At 51.6% G+C, this 18,645-nt stretch overlaps 4 protein-coding genes across 4 annotated transcripts; 2 read left to right on the top strand and 2 right to left on the bottom strand.

Annotated features, from left to right (window-relative positions):
* Positions 1–367: 367 nt before the first annotated feature.
* N7473_004025 (RNA dependent RNA polymerase) lies at positions 368–4,249 on the top strand (the record flags this gene model as incomplete). Its single annotated transcript, XM_057149965.1, has 1 exon — positions 368–4,249. The coding sequence occupies one exon, from the start codon at positions 368–370 to the stop codon at positions 4,247–4,249; it is 3,882 nt and encodes a 1,293-aa protein (XP_057013619.1).
* Positions 4,250–5,815: 1,566 nt separating this feature from the next.
* N7473_004024 (putative clock controled protein (Ccg-8)) lies at positions 5,816–7,952 on the top strand. The gene is made up of 2 exons (XM_057149964.1): positions 5,816–6,196; positions 6,337–7,952. The coding sequence occupies exons 1-2, from the start codon at positions 5,905–5,907 to the stop codon at positions 7,566–7,568; spliced, it is 1,524 nt and encodes a 507-aa protein (XP_057013618.1). The 5' UTR covers positions 5,816–5,904; the 3' UTR covers positions 7,569–7,952.
* Positions 7,953–15,362: 7,410 nt separating this feature from the next.
* On the bottom strand, positions 15,363–16,932 carry N7473_004023 (MFS transporter; the record flags this gene model as incomplete). Its single annotated transcript, XM_057149963.1, has 6 exons — positions 15,363–15,796; positions 15,867–15,969; positions 16,020–16,681; positions 16,739–16,796; positions 16,844–16,864; positions 16,924–16,932. 6 exons carry the CDS (start codon positions 16,930–16,932, stop codon positions 15,363–15,365), a joined length of 1,287 nt encoding a protein of 428 aa, XP_057013617.1.
* An 879-nt stretch (positions 16,933–17,811) lies between these two features.
* Positions 17,812–18,645, bottom strand: N7473_004022 (class I SAM-dependent methyltransferase; the record flags this gene model as incomplete). Its single annotated transcript, XM_057149962.1, has 1 exon — positions 17,812–18,645. The coding sequence occupies one exon, from the start codon at positions 18,643–18,645 to the stop codon at positions 17,812–17,814; it is 834 nt and encodes a 277-aa protein (XP_057013616.1).

Below are 18,645 nucleotides of genomic sequence, written 5' to 3'. Positions count from 1 at the left end.
ACCAGCCCTGTGCCCCTGCGGGCGGGGAAATTGACACAGCACGCAGTGGCTGTCATATTTGCTTTTTCTGCAGTCGGAACTATTCGCTCTGCATTTCCGGACACGATTGTACGCCCCCTAAATTGGGAAGGCGCAGGGCCCCCAGAGAAGTTCAGTTTGGTGTGGTTTGTTTACACCCCGCGCTGGCTTTGTTTGCGACGCAAATTGGGACTGATAATGGATCCAGCGCGGAGACCGAGTTGCTTTTCGACTGGGATGTTTCTCCTTATTGCATACTCGCACTATGATTCTTGAGATTTAGAGTGCTAAGGTTTGACCTGACCTTGACTCTGGGTCCCTTCGGTATTCCGCTCGCCCGACCGTGAAGATGCCTATCACTCCACAGCATGCCCGTCAGAATGTTGGCCCATTTATCGACAATTTGAATCGTCTGTATGGCCTAGAAATCCCCAATCCGAAGATTTCTTCTCCGTCAGCTCTTGAAACTCATATTTCGCTGCGCTGGAGGGTCTACAAGGGGATTAAAAGACTGTACTACCAGCGCAGGCCTGGTCTCGATCGTTTGATCCATGGATTCGGCGAATGGGTGGACGCACAAAATCTGCCTCGTGCAGCCACCGTCCACGCGACCAGGAATAGACGCAAGCGCAGCGAAGACCCTACGATATTGAGTGACCAGGAGAGAAACAAACGACTCGAATACTTGCAGAAACTGGTGGAAGATGAGATCTGGGAAGCAGATGGTGGAACGTTGAGAGCAAAGCGCGTCTCTGAAAGTTCTACGGATCAGTCCGCTCAGTCCGGTTCACCCAAGAAGCGACCCTTGTTTGAAGCGGAGGAAGAGGACGATGAATTCCATACTGCGCCAAATTCACCCACGAAACATGCCTGGCCTGTTCAATCGCCCGGACTTGACTTGGCAAAGCTCGAATTGGCAATTCAGGATGGAGCGAATGACTCTGTTCCTGACTTTGTTACCCCGAATTGGAGGTCGGAGAGGATGAGACCACCCTCCAGCTTTGTTGAGAGGTTGACTGCATCCCAGCCTGCGCCCCGCAGGGACCCTATCAAGCGTTACGATGCAGTGCCATCCGCTGGGGACGCAATGAATACAAGTTTTATGACCACGACCTCGGTATCATCGGTGTTTACATCTCGGTTGAATCGGTCTTTTGACACGGATATTACGGAACCACTAGCCACGCAGACAAGCTACACGGATTCCGTGGTAGGCTGGATGGAGCGAACCCTGGATGCGAGCATGGAAGATCAAACCATGACTGACGTGGAAGAGCCGGACGAAAAGGGCGCCATACGGGATAAAATAGTCGATAATCTCCTTCGACACGGGCCGTTCTCGTTTGAGCAAACGCTCAGCGAGAAGATTCCTCTGCGTTTTCGCTACGAATTGGAGCGGGTTGGACGATCATGGAATGTTCCTCTCAAGAACATGCTGAAGGGGGACAAAGCTCCATTTGCAAGCCAGGATTCCTTTTGGGAATGGATTACACTCAGTCATACACAGCGCTGTGCACGGCCAGTCCCAGAGCGATCACCAGCCAAAGCTTGGGATTCGGCCGTGGACGATTTCAAGATAGAGAGAGCTTCCGAGGTAGTCATCATGTCAGGCAATCTTGAGTGGTGTACTGAATCCGAACCCGGTATTCTGAAATTGAATTTCGGTCCCTTAAAGACAGACAAGACATGTCGATTTCATCGCAGATTTGGGTCGGATAGATTCATGACACTTACCATACCAGCCCCAGCTCGGCCGCCCAAGTATCTGCAATTCCTTGATCACCCAAGCGTTCTTCGAGAGAGTATTGCTTACTGGCTGACGCGCCATGATCACAAGTGTCTGGGAAGAACATGGCGACCGTTTTTTGTGGAGCAGGGAAAATCCAAGGGCAAGGAGAGGAAGGATCCTCATTTCCGTATCGACTTTTTCGCTGTGGATGGCGTCGATTATAATCACAATCCCCTTCAGATGGTCCCCATTGCACCTCCGCATCAGAAGAGTAATATGCATACTCCGATGAGCGTGGATGATTTGCTTGAGTGGCACATGTCTTCTGCAGAAAATGGTGGCCAGAGCAACTGTAAACTGTTCCAACGTATCTCCCTGGGTCTGTCCAAAACATTTGCTTCTGTGACACTTAGACCGCACCAGGTTGTCCGCTTGAGGGATGACCCCTCGCGAAAACTTCAAATGAATGATGGTTGTGCATTGATGTCCCGCGGCATGGCAAATGCCATCTGCGCCAAGCTGGGTATCACCGGCGCCACCCCCAGCGCCTTTCAGGGCCGCATTGCGGGCGCAAAGGGTCTTTGGATGGTAGACAGACACGAGTCTTCTCTTCGCAGCTTTGGCGAAGGCGCTGGCAATGATGTCTGGATCCAAATTTCTGATACCCAATTGAAGATTCACCCTCACCCCCAAGATTGGAGTGAACCGTTTGATTCTGAGCAATTGACTTTCGAGGTCGTCAAGTGGTCTAAACCATTGAATCCCGTCGATCTGAACATTCAGCTTCTGACTATTCTCGCACATGGCAGCAATTGTCGAAATTACGTTGCCGAGCTGACTCGAAAGAGCATTCGAGATCCATTTGAAAGACTTGCGAATGTACTTGATCTCAATAGCAATGTTGCTTGTCGGGCTTTGCTTCAGGAACTCAGGCCTTCTGGTGAAAACGGAGCCAGCAAGGCCCGACAGTTAGATCAGTGGGTAGCTAATGATACTGAGTTCATTATGCACTTATGTGAGGCAGGATTTGCTCCACGGACGTTCCACCCTCTTCGCAAGCGAATCAGCTATTTCCTGAGTGATCTTCTTGATCGCTATACGGAAGACCTTCATATCCAGGTACCGCTTTCGACGTATGCATTCTGCATTGCTGATCCATACGAAGTCCTCGAGCCAGATGAAATCCATTTTGGATTCTCCAAGAATTGGAAGAACCCCGATGAACAGTTTGAAGATAACCTGTTAGAGGGTATGGATGTTCTCGTCGGCCGACTTCCGGCTCATGTTCCGTCCGATATCCAGCGTCGCCGGGCAGTCTGGAAGAGCGAGCTTCGCCATTTCAAAGATGTGATTGTCTTTCCGACGAAAGGAGACCAACCTCTGGCTGATATGCTTTCTGGCGGTGACTACGACGGTGACACGCCGTGGGTCTGCTGGGATCCGAAGATTGTGCAGAGTTTCCGCAATTCTAGTATGCCTACGGATACGTTCCCGTTTGATCATTTTGGTCTCACCAAGTACTCGATTCCTATGTCCCAGGTGCATTCTACCGAGGAGTTTTTGCAAAGTGCCTTCGAGTTTAACCTTACTGTGTCGAATCTTGGTCGATGTACCGTTGAGCATGAGAGAATTACTTATCACCAATCACTCGATTGTCCGCAGGCTAAAGAGCTTGCATGCCTGCTCAGTCATCTGGTCGACGGCCGGAAGGGCGGCGTCCATCTCTCGGAGCAAGCCTGGCAGACATTCCGCAAGAAGATCAGCCCATGCGGACGGTCACCTCCAGCGTACCGAGATCCAGACAAAAAGCCCAAGTTGAACAACATCATCGATTACCTCAAGTTCTCAGTGGTCTCAAAAGAGCGATACAAAATCCTCGCCGAACTCGCGGACCGATTCCCCGAAACCGAATCTCGTGATCGGGTCGACGACGATCTCGTTCGTCCGTGGATCGTGGCATCGGAAGCGGCAAAAATAGACCACGACTCCGGCGGCGATCTCAGCCTTGTTCTGGGTCAAGTCAGCCAAACCATCGAAAAGCTGCACAAAGATTGGATTACTATGAAAAGCAACGAGTTACCCTATTCCATTCGAATTCGACAAATCGCTGAGAGCGCGCGGGCACTATCTCCCCCAGAAGTAGGATCTCATCCTCTCACGCATACATGGCGCAACAGCCCCTATGAATGGCGTTGTCTCCTTGCTTCATGTGCGTACCGAAGACACCGAAACTCGTTCTTCCCGTTCCACGCTTTTGGGGATGCATTGTGTCAATTGAAGGCGTCTACGGTTCCATCACGGACTATTTCCAATGAAATTATGGCCTGTTTGCGGGTTAATCAGAAGATGGCATCTCGCCTTGTGGCGGGTGAATTACTTGTGCATAATGCCGAGGCCGAGGATACTCAGTATGAAGGCGAGGACGCTATTCTGGAAGCAGTGTTGATGAGCCAGGATGCGAAATACTACGATGAATTAGATGATGGGATGTCGGTGGAGTGATTAGTGATGATGTGAAGATTAGTGTTTGTCTTTTGTCAATGGCTTATGCCTGTAAATGATACCCATGCACTATTTTTGTGTTCTTTTTGCGGTTGGGCCTGACGGTAGTAGGGATGTTGAGTGGTGGCTTGTGCTATCGACGAGCAAATAGAAACATAGTGGAAGCGATGCACATGAATGGAAGATACTGGAAATAGGTTGTGCCAGTTAGTACCTCCCTCATTTGAAAGGTTAGCATCTCAGCCCTAGCCATTGATCTGCGGAGGATTTGGGATCGGCATCGTGGCGAATATCGAGTATCGCATGTGCCTGAAGGTTGAAGCGAACGAGACATAAGTCATAAACCTTGGAACCGCATATGATCGTATTGATCCACCAATGATGGCAGTAGGGACAGAGTCTCATGTTGAGAAAGACTAAAGCCCTCTTTTGGCTAAATGGACGATAATAATAGGTAACATACTACTAATTCCCCTACTCCAATAGCTTACCCCGATAAGAGGTCTCTACAATAATGAATCCTATCCCTGCGCGATACTCGGCAAGTACCTCCATCGAAAAAAGGAATAGCTGTGGAACAGACCAGCAACTAGGCCCTAAAAGGTCACTGCTCATTGCTAAATGCGAAACCCCCACTTCACATGCCGGTCGGGAGAGGCTGTCGAATGAACCTAGCGTCCGTACTCTGTGATAGTCACGCTCTTGAGGCAATGGATCACTGTCACCCCAACGTGTGGCGTACACAGCGCCTATCGGATACGTATATAGAGCTGCGTTGAAATGCTGACAGGTTTACGAATGCGAATCCCGATCTGGGGGTGTTCCCGCTTGGCAGTAGTATTGAGGTTGGTTGGGTATACGGAGTACTGGTACTTAATACTGTACGGAGTAATAGATTTCAGGCCCTTTTGGTGAATATCTATCTTGAATAGGGAGGTAGATAATTCTCGGGAATGGAGTCCGGCAGATAGTTCTTCTCTACTGTAATAAAACTACTGATAGTTCCAGTTATTATTGTTCCGTCGGATAACCCATCCTATTTCACTGGCATGTGACGCAACGGGGCAGACTCGTCCGTGGTCTAACCGCCGTGGGGAATATTCAGATGCGATCTTCTTCATTATTTTATTCTCCACGGAAAAAGAGATAGTTATTCAACCAAATCATAATGATATGAAGCATACCCAGGTACGGGGTATCAGGAGGGGAAAATCATGCATAAGACCCCAGACTGGGGAATAGCCTTGTTCCTGTATCGTATGTATGCAGAATGCAGTGCGGCGACGTCCGGCATACTCGGACGAGTAGGGATAGGCGGGATCAGAATCAGTGAGGCGGGGAAAAGGCACTCTTAGTCTGAGGATACATCCAATACTTGTAATTCAAACCACCGAAAGAGTCGGAGAAGCGGCGATAGATCGAATGAAACGAGCAGCATTCGGCCTGGGTTGAAGTTTGTTCATTTTTGTTGGGACGACATGTGATGGTGCCACTGATTACCTAATCGTGGCTCTTTCACGTGAAAGCGCAATCCGCAGCCGCTTTCGCTTCGCAGATTGGGCAGTTTGGCACTGAACTACGACAATCACTGGATAACTGGTAACTGGTACTCTGGTACACTGGCTGAAGTCCGGAAAAACACCCGCGACTCCGCCATGGAGGCCGACAAACCTTCTGGCCCCATCGCCACAGACTCACCGGCTGCCTCCAATCTGAATAAACCGCCCGCTTCCTCTACTTATCTGGTCACCACCACTGGAGCAACTGCTGCTGCTGCTGCTGCTCCTCCTCCACTACATCCACCACACCCATCGGCCCTACATAATGCCCATCCCGCCGTGATGGATCTCGATACTAATACTGCAGACGATCGTTCTCGTCGAGCCACTAGCGTGATTTCTATGGATGACCTCGAGGCTGCTCAAGCCCTGGAAGGTCTTCGGTCTGGTATGGTCACCGCCTATCCTCAGTTTCTGCGACTTGGCGATAAATGCTAGAGAGCTGCGATGCCGTAGCTGCCGTCGCTGCGGGCACTGGAATAGCCTCGGCGCTAGACAAGACATCTCGGCTAATCCTTCATCCTCCAGATTTTGGTCAATCCCCACGAGCATCGCGACAGACACTGCCAGCGACATCGCCAGACCCGCCGCAGCCAGAGCCGCTCCTGTCGCTACTCACCTCTTCTCACCCGTTAATCTCTTCCGCTATCAACGGATCTGTTTCCGCATATACCACGTCCAAGTCGTATTCGGCCCGCTTCAAGTCTGGAGCTGAGTTCATCGAGCGCAATATTGGTTCACCAGTCGCAAATACTGTTGGAACAGTCGGTCGTAAGACAGGTGTTGAGAGTGGTCTGCGCTGGGCATTGCAAAGGCGAGAATCTGGGTCCGAGTCGAAGCCCTCCAGTAAGCGTCGTAAGGTGAGCGGTGAAGCTGCGCCGCAGACAGTGGACGACGAAAAAGTATCACCGGAGAACACGATGACACCTGCGCGCACTCGCAGTTCCTCGGATCTGTCTATGGCGGAGACTCTGCCGCCATACGACGAGATGCGATCACCTCGCTATGAAGAAAAACCGGGTCGACAGAACCCGCCGACATGGCAGAGTCGACTTGTTATCTCAACGTCGGGGTTGGGAGTTGCAATGAGCGAGGAATCCCTGCGCAGTTTGCAGTACTGTTTAACATGGCTTCGCTGGGCGAATGGACGTCTAGGTCGAGCCATTGTAGCGCTTCAGAATGCTATGACGGAATGGGAGAACCACAAGAAACAATCGCAAGATGATCTGGAGAGCGGGGACCGCGCAGAAAGTGCAGAAAGCGCTTCCCTCTTGACCCAGCGCATTCAAGCAGTCAGGGCCGACGTCCTCTCAACATTGAAGCAGGTTGTCGACGTCGTGTCCAAGTACGCCGGAGGTGCCTTGCCAGAGAATGCGCGACACCTTGTCCGCCGACACCTCACCTCCCTTCCCCACCGGTTCCAGATGGCAAGCACATCTCAGCCGCCCCCCGACTCGCCCGCCGCTTCCTCGGACGCGACTGTTGGTGCCCACCGTATCCTGGTCCTTGCCAACGAAGGTCTGGATATCCTGGGCCAGGTCAGCGGTGTCGTCAACGACACCCTCGTCAGTGCAGAGCACTGGTGTGAACGCTTAGGACGCAAGCGCCCCGACAACAAAGCCGCACCGGATGCGGAGAAACAAAACCACCTTCCTTCCCCGCCAGACGCCCAGATGTACGGCGCGGATATCAAAGAACCCATTGTTACCCAGTCAGCGCCACAGGAGGATGTGCAGATGACTGGAACCGAAAAAACATAATTTGGATCTGAGATTGAGGTGATTGAAGTGCCTCACACTTTCATTGATTTGTTTCCAATTTTCTTCTATACTTTTGCCCACTTCTTTGCCTTGCCTTCGAGCTTATGGTTTCCTTGATGTTTCTTTATGATTGATATCCCTTACTTGTTCCTTGCCATTGTCACTCTTTCCATTCATCATTTTGGTTGGAGACTCGACACTTGATACACTGCGGTCTCTTTTCTCTCCTTACATCTTCATATACTTCTATATTTCTTTCTGTATTTTGACCTATTTGCAACTTAGCTGGATTGCGAGGTGCTTTGGGAGTATAATTTCATCTGATTTACTCTCAGTCTACGTTGAACAATCTACAGTGATAGAGTCGATCTTCCAAAAGTGACGTTTCCATAGTTTTAAGCTCCCAAGTAAGGTTAAATACATACATAGTGCGAACCATTGAAAACAACAACTTAAGCGCCGAATTGAATTTTTGAAATATCTCAGGAACCACGCCAGTTGGCAACTTCTCGTAAACGGCAAATTCAATTTAACTCCCTGCGCTATCGTTTGATACCGGTCTCGAGCTTCCTCGACCGATATTGCGATGTTGCGCGCGTCAAAGGGCGTTGGGCCGGTCCCGCCAGGGGCTTCCGGAGGCCCATTGAAAAATCTGCCATCGAACAGAGAGCGCGTATTGAACGCCAACCACGCTGCACACGACCTTCTGAAAGAGCTTGGAAGGGGTCAGAATGCAACTAGACCAGCCGCAAAGGTCGTCAACTTCCTCCGGCAGGTGGAAGATCTGACGAAGGACCTCCTGTCGACGCCATTGACGGATTGGCAGCAGGAGCTCGAGGCTCTACGCAGAGACCTCAAGCAGGAGATCACTACTGCCGTCAAAGCGGCTGTCGAGCCTCCAGCTAGACAGACGATTCGATCATTCGCCGAGGTAGCTGCGCGCGCGCCAGCGCTAGCGCACTTTCAATCCTCCCACAGCTCATCGAGCAGCTCCCCAACGCGCCCGGCGGAGGTAGCACGTGACCGCGAGGTCGTAGTGTGTCTTGGCGATCGCTCGCAGATCAGCGTATTCCGCCGTCTAACGAGCGCCGAGCTCACCAAGCGTACGAACCAGGCCCGGGCGAAGGCGGCCAGAACCACAGATACGCCGGCCCTCGCATCGGTGAAGATCCTCGCATCGCGCCAGCTGAAATCAGGCGATCTCCGATTCACCGTGTGCGATACGAAGGAAGCCGAGATTATACGAATCTATCGAGAGAAATAGGCGAAGGGTCTCTGCAAAACAGCGTTCGTCCGAATACCGACCTGGGGTGATATCGTACACGATATCAATGTGAGATCGCTCGGTATTAATAAGGCCTCGGAGGAGATACCACAGGAGAGAGTCATCAAGGACCTCTTGGCGAACAACGTGCAGTCCTAGGGAGATAAGGCCGATATCGCGAAAGTCAGCTAGCTGCGTATTCCGTCCGGGAAGAGTGGCTCACTAGTTATCGAATTCACTTCTCTAGTACCAGCGAACGTGGCGATTGATAAGGGGGTCCTCTGGGACTGTGATAACTTGGCGGTTAAGGTCTACGACCGATTAGCTCGTGTGCGGCAGTGCTTTAACTGTCAACAATATAGACATATAGGAACCACCTGTGCTAACACCGTCAAATGCGTGTACTGCGCCGAGGGCTATCAGTCTCGGGATTGCCCTCGCAAAGATACGTCGGAGAACAAGTGTGCCAATTGCGGGGGCGCACACGCTGCTTAGAGCACAGAGTGTAAGGCTCGTCAGCGAGAGGTAGAGCGTGTGAGGGAACTATCGAAGTACCGTGGAAGATATCATCATATCCCGGCCCTATACAGTATCGACTAACTGCAGCCGTCCTTGCATTCCTCGTCTGCCAGCTCGTGGGGAACACCGAGGGATTCATCGAGCGAGGAGCTCACCAGCGGCGTCGAGAGTAGCGGTCTCACGCCGGCCGCACGCCCTAGCAACAGGGGCAAGGGCACCGGCCCTACCACAAAAAGAACTAGGACTAGCATGCAGACTAGCCAGCATACAACTAACGAGAGCGATAAATCGGTGACAACAGCGTCATCCGGTAGGAAGAGAGGGAGACCACGAAAGGCACAGAGGTCCAAGCCTCAGCCGATGGAGACTAGCGAGGATAAAGCCTCACCGATAGAGGGCCGCTCCTAGAAGCAACCGATCGTCCTCGACCAACCGACAAGGGAAGATCAACCGACATTCCAATTTTCGACCGAACCGAGCGCGTTTCAATTCTCTGCAGGAAGCACCTTCGCCCCACCACCAACCGATACGATCAACTTCCAACCAGAAGGCTCCCAGGCTACCAGCAGCAGCACCCAGTCGAGAGCGGAAAGGGCTAGGGCCCGCACTGCTAAGGCACGCGAGGCCAGAGCTAGGAATATCGCCGAAAGAAAGACTAGCAGCAGTGACACTAGCAATAAGTCAGCACGCATAACGGAACTAGCGGAAACAGCGAGCCAGGAACGGATCGAATCAGAACTTAGCTCCGAGCTAGATGAGGTCAACATGCGAGACCTTGAACGCCAGCTAGAAACTCACAAAAACGATCAAGACTACCAGCCATCGTCACCGCCAGCGCGGGCAGGGGATAGGAAGCGCAAGCAGCCTCACAGTGAGAATCTATCTCTCAATATTCGCGCCGGCGGAAGACGCAGGGTGCACAGCAGGAAATCTTCTAGATCGAACCGCCAATGAATTACCACGACCACCGCCAACACATACTGAGGAAACCGACGAGCCGCGAGCTCAAGATATACCAGTATAACGTACACAGGTCGAAGGACGTGGTCATGGCGCAATTCCTGCGTGAAGAGGAGGTCATCAGCGCCGATATCATCGCTATCCAGGAGCCCTGGGAAAATCCCTTCCAGGACAACACCCACCACCCGCTGAAACAGACGCATGAGCTATTGTATCCGGCGGCTGCCGAAATGGGCGGCAGGGCGAGGGTGTGCATGTTTATTTCGAAGAAGATGGGCGAACACACTCACTTGGCACACTCTCGAGACTGCTAGGAGATCCGTATCAAGACCGAGCCATCCGGGGAGCTCCGAATCGTCAACGTCTACAACGATCAGCAGCAAGGAGCAGCTCTCCGCCTGCTACAGGAGACGCTACCACCCACACGCGAGCAAAAGGGGGTTTCTTACCTAGTTCTTGGCGATTTCAACCTACATCATCCAGCCTGGGGCGGCGATGATGCACCACGCGATGTGAGGGCGGAGGATCTTCTAGATCTTATGGAGACAGCCGGTCTAGACAACTGGTTAACACCCGGCACTGTCACACGCGACCAAGCAGGCCATCAATCAACGATCGACCTCGTTCTGGCGTCATACTCGATGCGAGAGCAGATGATAGCGTGCGAGGTTGATGATAGCGTACACGCTGATTCCGATCACCTTCCAATACTCACCTTGCTTGAAATCAACGTGCCACCGGCCGCAGACCCTGTCAAACGGAGGAATTGGAAGGCCATAGACGTGGAGAAATTCCTTGCCCTCGTGTCAGCGAACCTCCAGAACAAAGGCTGGATGCGTCAAACAATATCCCCTCATGATATTGATCGTGCTGTCGACCACCTTCTCGATATCATTCAACAGGCCGCCCAGGCATCAACACCCTGGGCAAAGCCGTCAGCGTGGGCCCGCCAAGGCTGGACCCCCGAGTGCACAGAGGCAATCGGGGCGTCACGCAGGCAATATCGGCATTATATGCGAACGCACAGCGAGGAAGACTGGGATGAATATAAGTTAGTGAGAAACGCGAAGGGCAGGGTGATCGGGAAGGCGATGAAGCAGGGCTTCCGCCAGTGGGTGCGTGATACGATTGATAAAGGCCCCCGTGGCCTTTGGAAAGTGTCAAAATGGGCCCGAATAAGGGATCAGTCAACTAGCAGCAATATCCCTGCCTTACACGCACAGGAAGGCCTAGCAGAAACGAACCAGCAGAAGGTCGACCTGCTCCGTCGAGTCTTCTTCCTACAGCCCCCGCAAGCCGACCTCTCGGATATCGAATCAACCTTACCTCCGAATCAACTCACCTTCCTAGCGATCTCACAGCAAGAGGTTACCGATGCGATCAAGCGTGCGCCACCTGATAAAGCGCCTGGCGAGGATGGTATCCCTAACCGCGTGTGGAAGATACTGGCAGATAACTGCCACGACTTCGTGGCAGTTTTGACGGCTATCTTCGATGCGTGTATGCGAACGGGCTACAATCCTCGTCACTTCCAGGCCTCTATCACGGTGACGCTTCGCAAGGGCGGCCCACGCGATTTTCGGCAGCCGAAGTCGTACAGGCCAGTTGCCCTACTGAACACCCTTGGCAAGATCCTTGAATCTATTACCGCCACGCGCATCGTATGGGCCGTTGAAGAGTACGGGTTACTGCCAAAAACCCACCTCGGCGGCCGAAAGGGGATATTAGTAGATTATGCGATCCAGTTGATTCTCGACCGCGTGCACCGCGTATAGGGGCGAGGTAAGAAGGTGTCGATGCTACTACTCGACGTAGCGGGTGCCTATGATAACGTCTCACACGAACGGCTACTAAATAACATCAAGCAGCTCCGGCTAGGCTAGTTCGCGCTATGGATTGCATCGTTCCTTCGCAATAGAAGCACACGCATTAAGCTACTAGGATATCTCTCGGACAGCTTCCCCACGCCCACCGGTATCCTATAAGGATCGCCAATCTCGCCAATCCTGTTCTTACTATTCAATGCCCCTCTGATTACCGCGTGCGGCCTCAGAACAGGTATTGCACAGTCTGCTGGCTTTGGCTGGGTAGACGACGTGGCTGTCCTAGTCGAGTCGGAGTTATACTACAACAACACTATAACACTGGAGAAAATACTCGGTAAGGCGAATCGATGGGCCAGACGCTATGCAGCAAGATTCGCACCCGATAAGTTCGAATTAATTCACTTCACTAACCTGAATGAGAACGAGACAGCCCAGGGGCCGGCGGCTAACAATACAACCCATATTGGATCCGACATCTTCGACTACGCGATATAGCACCCCGAGGGTAACGACTAGATGCCCGTCCAGTACAACGAATTATCAATACAACCGACACAGTCTGCCAAGTACCTAGGGGTTTGGCTCGACAAACACCTCGATTTCGACACACACCGCCGAAAGTTACTCGATAAGGCTAACGGAAGCCTTGAAGCCCTCCGGGCGATGACAGGATTAGTGTGGGGAGCCTCACTGTCGGCAATGCGCAAGGTCTACTAGGCAGTGGTGGTGCCGCAGATGCTCTACGGTGTGTCTGTATAGTATTGCCCTGCGGCCAGATCTTTGCCCGCGTGGGAGATGAAGCGTACGATCAGCGAATTTACCAAAGTTCAACGACGTGCGGCGATTCTCATCAGCGGTGCCTTCAAATCCACCAGTGCAGCAGCACTTAATGTGGAGCTCTTTATCACACCAATGCACCTACTTATGGACCAAATCATCCAGGAAACGGCAATACGAATCCAAACAGGAGCCGTATGGGCTCAGCCAGACTCCCTTTGCTGTGCCCCCCGATCCTTACAGGAGCGTAAGAAAGGCGGATAGAGCCCTCTCGAAGCCCTCAGATGGAAGAAAGATGGTATTTTGGACCCCAAAGGAAGCGGGTGGGAATCACGCAAAGCGTTCGTCCTAGCGCTATGGGAGGCACGGATCCTATGCATCATCGAGCACGACGCAGAGGCTGCGCGGGCCTTGTATGATAAAATCGAGAAAGAATCTCTCTAGTAAGCCGCACTAGACCGAACCCCGACGGTCTTATTCTTCACAGATGGAAGTGGGTATGAAGGCCAGGTCGGCGCTTTAGCCGTTGCCCCGCGTGAGGGCGTCTTCCAACGGCGATATCTTGGAACCAGTGAGGAATCCACAGTGTACGTTGCCGAGCTCAACGGCATTGAAATGGCTATTGCCAACCTCTCCAACCGGCCAGAAGGCCGAAGACCCACGAAGACAGTGATTTTCTCTGACTGCCAGGCCGCTATCCAGGCGGTGCAAAACCCAAAGCGATCGTCGGGCTAGTTCGTGCTTACTTCTATTTACAACCACGTTCGGGCCCTTCGATCGCTGCAGCAAACGCCTACGTTCGACCAGATTCCCGTCGAGATCCGTTGGATCCCCGCACACGTGGGCGTTCCTGGCAACGAGACTGCCGACGTTGAAGCAAAGTTAGCGGCAACCGGAGGTGCGGTGGGGCACGGGTCGGATCAACCTCACGCCGGTGATTCGGCGGGCAGTGGATCCCCCAGCGGTCGCGTCCTTCTAGCAGCGACCGCAAAGCGTCGAGTGCGGCGGCGTATTAAAGAGAGATGGGCACAAGAGTGGGCAAAAGAGCGAACTGGCAAGCCAAATCAGCGATTGATGAAGGTTCCAGACAAGAAGGTGCTTCGGCTATTCGATTCCCTGTCGAAGCCTTACACTTCGATCTTGATTCAGATGCGATCGATGCGCATTGCACTGAACCATTTCTTATTCAAAATCAAGGCGGTCGAATCAGATGAGTGTTACTGCGGAGAAGGGTCTCAAACCCCGAGACATATCTTAATGCAGTGCCCGTTGTACGCTGATTTGAGGCAGACCTTCCTTGACAAGATCCGGATGACCGATCTTGGGGATTCGACGGATTACGATGCAATTGTATCGCACTCGCAGGCCACCCGCTACGTGGCCGAATTCATGTTACAAACAGGCCTCTTGGGGCAGTTCCGGCACGTCGAAGTCGAGCCAGAGCCGCCGAATGGAGGCAACGAAAACGATCTACCAGGATGATCTGGTAACGGCACAGGGGGTGAAGACGCTGGGTAGGAGGAACGCCAAAACCACGGCCGACCGAGAGGTCGTGGAAGAATACATCCAACATCAACAACGAACGCCACCAATCGAGAACGAAGCAGGAGGATGATGCGGACACCGGAGAGGGAAAGCAGGGATGGGGATGCAGAGGAAGCAGCAGACGAATGTGAGGGCGGATTGAGAGATATATCGTGGGATTGAGGGCTTGGAGGGCGTTTCGGTACTGTTTTTGGGCTGTTTTTGGGCTGATTTATATGGCATGACGCCGTTTTCCTTTGTATTTACTGTTTTATGCGCGGGTCTGGCGTTCGGATCACTCTTGCTTCCGCCGGAGGGAGCGCCTGCATAGCCATTACGCCACTAGTTAGGCTGCAACAGGTTAATAGAGTGTTGATTGATTGATTGATTGATAGTGCGAACCATTCTTGACTATGTGGGGCCGCAGATTAGTGTGGACAGTCTTACGGATCGCAGGCAACTTCATGCAAAAATAGCCATGTCTCTGAGCTATGAAAATGCCAGTCGTAAGACTGAAAGCAACCACTGGCATGCCAGGCACTGGCTGACATGCAGCGTGACAAAAGCGGCCCGTAGTGCCGACGCAGGTGGTGGCTGGCTGGAGGGCTGATTGTGGTGGCATGTTTGCTCCAATAGATCCCAGGTACTTAATAGCCATCGGGCCGATTTGCATGATGGCTAGGCGAGTCTCGGATCAGTTTGTTTGAATAGAGGGATTGAGGGGCCAATCAGTTTACCTCGATGGGATTCCGTGATGCTGAGCGTGATAGTAGTTCGCGATGTGGTGCCTCGCACTTGATAGTCCCCAATTTTCAGCGCGACGCAGACCATACATTATCTCTCCTTCGCATAAACTAAATAAAAAAGGCTACAATCTAAAACTAAAGCTAATCTGCAAGCAAAGGCCGTCTCTCAGCATCTCCACTACCCTCCTCCCCCTTCGCGCCACTTAGCCAAAGCATAGGCACAGCCGTAACCAACGCAAGTATCCCAAGAGCAAGCGTCATCGCATCCCACCCAAAATGAAACGAGACAAAACCCCCCTACAATCGGCCCTAATGCCAGTCCCCCAAAATGTGCCATACTGTGCAGACTAAAGGCCTGTGCGATAGCACCCTTCTCGCCAAAAACGCCAGGATCCTTGGTCTCCATGTCATCCAGGACTCGCTGGATTTCAACCATAAGGGCGGGTTCGCTTAGGTCAACGCATAATCCGACGCTGCCTAGGATGATGCAGAGGATTGTTATGTGGAGAGCGGTGTTTTGGTTGACGAGGCGGAGGGATATTAGGGGGATGGATAGGAGGGTGAAGCCGGTGAATGCGATTATTCTGGAGCCGAGGCGGTCGGAGAGGTATCCTAGATAGAAAATAATGGTCAGCATTTTTATTGTGTTCAAGTGATTAAAGAGTGTTTAAATTGAACCTACCGAAGAAAGGCTGGAAGATAGCTGCAGAGGCTCCTGGCAGGAAGATCAGACCTGCTCCAAGGACGTCCCAGTGGAACAACTTCTGAACGAAGATGGTAAGAGTCTAGATTAAATTAGCAAGCATCAATTTGTGGTCTGGTTAGTGTATCTCACAGCATCAAATGCGGATACTACCACATTGCTGACGATGATAGCCCATAAGCTGATAAGGATTCGCCGCTGTTTCAGTAGATTGAAAAGAGCGAATGTCCCATCCTGCTTGATGACCTTAATTGTTCCATTACCATGAACTTCTGTTCCATATGGTAGTTCGCTGCTATTGTTCGACTCGGCGATGAACGCTCTCTCAGTCTCAGTCAACCATTTCGCCGCAACTCTCTTTTCAACAACAGCCAGTCGTAGAAGCAAATCAAGAGTGATGATCATAAATGCCATTCCACAAACAGCATAAAACCCTCCAATCTCAAAAACAATTCCTCCCAAAAGTGGCCCAGACACAAAACCCAATGTCATCGCCGTACCAACATAGCCGATCATCTGTCCAAGTTTGCGCTTGTCCACGGCATCAGTCACGATCGCTAGACCTGCCACGGTTACCATAGCGGTTGCGGCACCTTGAAGGGCGCGGGCGGCCATGTACCATGGCACTGAATGCGCGGCTGTAAATATAGTCATCGAGGCAAAGAGAAGCGTGAGTCCGAATAGGTACGGGACCTGGCGCGTCCCAGAAACGTCAACCAAGTATCCGAAGGTAGGGCTCCAGATTAGCGCTGATCCGGCCATGGTGATGAGGAGAACGCTGTTCCAGTATTCCACTGAATGATTCAACTTAGTCGGTAGGGTATAATTGTTGGAGAGGGAGTTGGACATACGGTCTTCTTGTTTGACATTTGCCCGGGATACTAGGGTCGTGGGCATCACTGGAACAATCTTGATAGTGTCAGATGGAGTCAATTCATCTCGTGGAGGGGTCATACCATTGCATATAGGAATAGATCCTGTTGGATATAAATTAAGTCAGATGTCATTTTCCACTACGAGATCATTCAGAACTCACAGTGAACATTGACAAAGACACTGTCGCAACAATGAAACCCTGCGACGATCGCAGTGATAACAGCCATGGTCGCTGTTGCCGAAGCCAAAATGAAAAAGGCTGTTTTAAACCCATAATTGACGTTGAATCCCTGGGGCAATTTATGAGAGAAGCTCAAGTCAAGCTTCCAAAAATCGCTACAAAAATGTCGAGGGAATAGCCATCTTAAACGAGGAACACTTCAGGCTTCCAGCTGCACGCACCAGCGGGTAGCTACCCATCATCATGCAGGTAGCCACGAACCTCCAAGCCCCGAAAAACCTCGGATGGCTTAATGGAGAATTTTTATTTGTCCGATCTGTTTGCTTTTCCGGGGTGTTTGCAGCTAGTTTGTGAGGGCAGTTGGTGCGGTCGAATGGCGCTATACCATTGGTCAGCTGTGTGATGGTGAGTTATGGGTGCATACTCTTGCATTTTTTGGCTTGCTGGATTTGGGTATGCTGGGCTGTCAGCTTGGTCGCTTCCACTTTTGAAGGATTGCAGCTTACGAAGATCTCAAGTGCTAATAGTGATTAAATTGGCGTCGAAAGTCCCCCAATGAGGGCTTGATATGTTTAGCCAATAACAAACCTGAGCTTGACTCGACTTGCCTTCCTGTAACGGAATAGCAAAAAGAGATTGTTGACAATATTTATTCGATACAATCAATGCTGCCTTGCTAATTGGCGTCTTGACTAGTTATAGAACCGCGATCCCATGTTGGAATATAATCAAAGGCCGAAAAGCAAATTCCATGAACAGACGGGTGTTAAAGTTGCCACATTATGAAAGAAGAGCACATTCCAATTGTTAGATACGCAATCCTGCAACTTGATTCCATGAAATTGAGCGAGTCCAGACTTTTCTTTCCTACTTGTGTGCAATGACGGTCCAGGCTTCAAATTGAATCCCGCCATATTGTTCAACTTCTTTTTGGATGGCTTCATCAACAGCTGAGGGCCATCTACCTTTCTCTTCATCAGTCCAGTCTTTTGTCGCCATCTTCGAGATATCCCCCAGCATGAAGTCTCTCATTCCTTCAAGGTCTTCATCTTTCCTTATAGTTTCATCGTGATGCACTTGCACCTTTTCTTCGTTGAATCCGGCCTTGATCACGAAATCACGCAACACACCTTCGTGCATGAAGTGGGAACCAGGGATTGGCATCGGCGGCAGATCAGGACGAACAAGACTCTGCGCAACGTGGACAGTTGAGCCAAATCCAAATCGCTTCCATGTTAGAAGCACTGCGACCCCATGGGGCTGGAGGGTGCGATGGATCTCGCGAAGTGCTTGAAGCGCATCGGAAAAGAGAAATACCGAGAAATTTACAATGGAATGGGTGAACACCGCATCAGAGATGTTGCTCAAATCCTGAGAATCTGCCTCGGTCGCAGTGATTCTGGAACTTATATCTCTGAAGGCCTCTTTCGCTGCGGCAATCATACCAGGGTTATTGTCGGTAATCAGAACCTCTGGGATGTCATCTGGAGACGTGGGGGCGAGATCTTCGAGAATGACCGAAGTGGCAGTCCCGACACCACCTGCATTGTCGTGAATCGCTGAGGACGAGGCGATAGACGGGGAAATGCGCCCTAAAATCGAAGCAAATATTGCGCGAGTTGAGTTACCGGTCTGACGACCATAGTTGCGGGAGAGCGAGGTAAAATATTGCGCAGGCGGGTTTGCATTGACAGCGGCCAT

This window comes from Penicillium subrubescens, assembly GCF_028828155.1.
Source record: "Penicillium subrubescens strain IBT 31985 chromosome Unknown utg000002l_segment0_segment0, whole genome shotgun sequence".
NCBI classification, from domain to species: Eukaryota; Fungi; Ascomycota; class Eurotiomycetes; order Eurotiales; family Aspergillaceae; genus Penicillium; species Penicillium subrubescens.
Note: the sequence above shows the minus strand (reverse complement) of the source record. Positions and strands in the feature narration are given on the sequence as shown.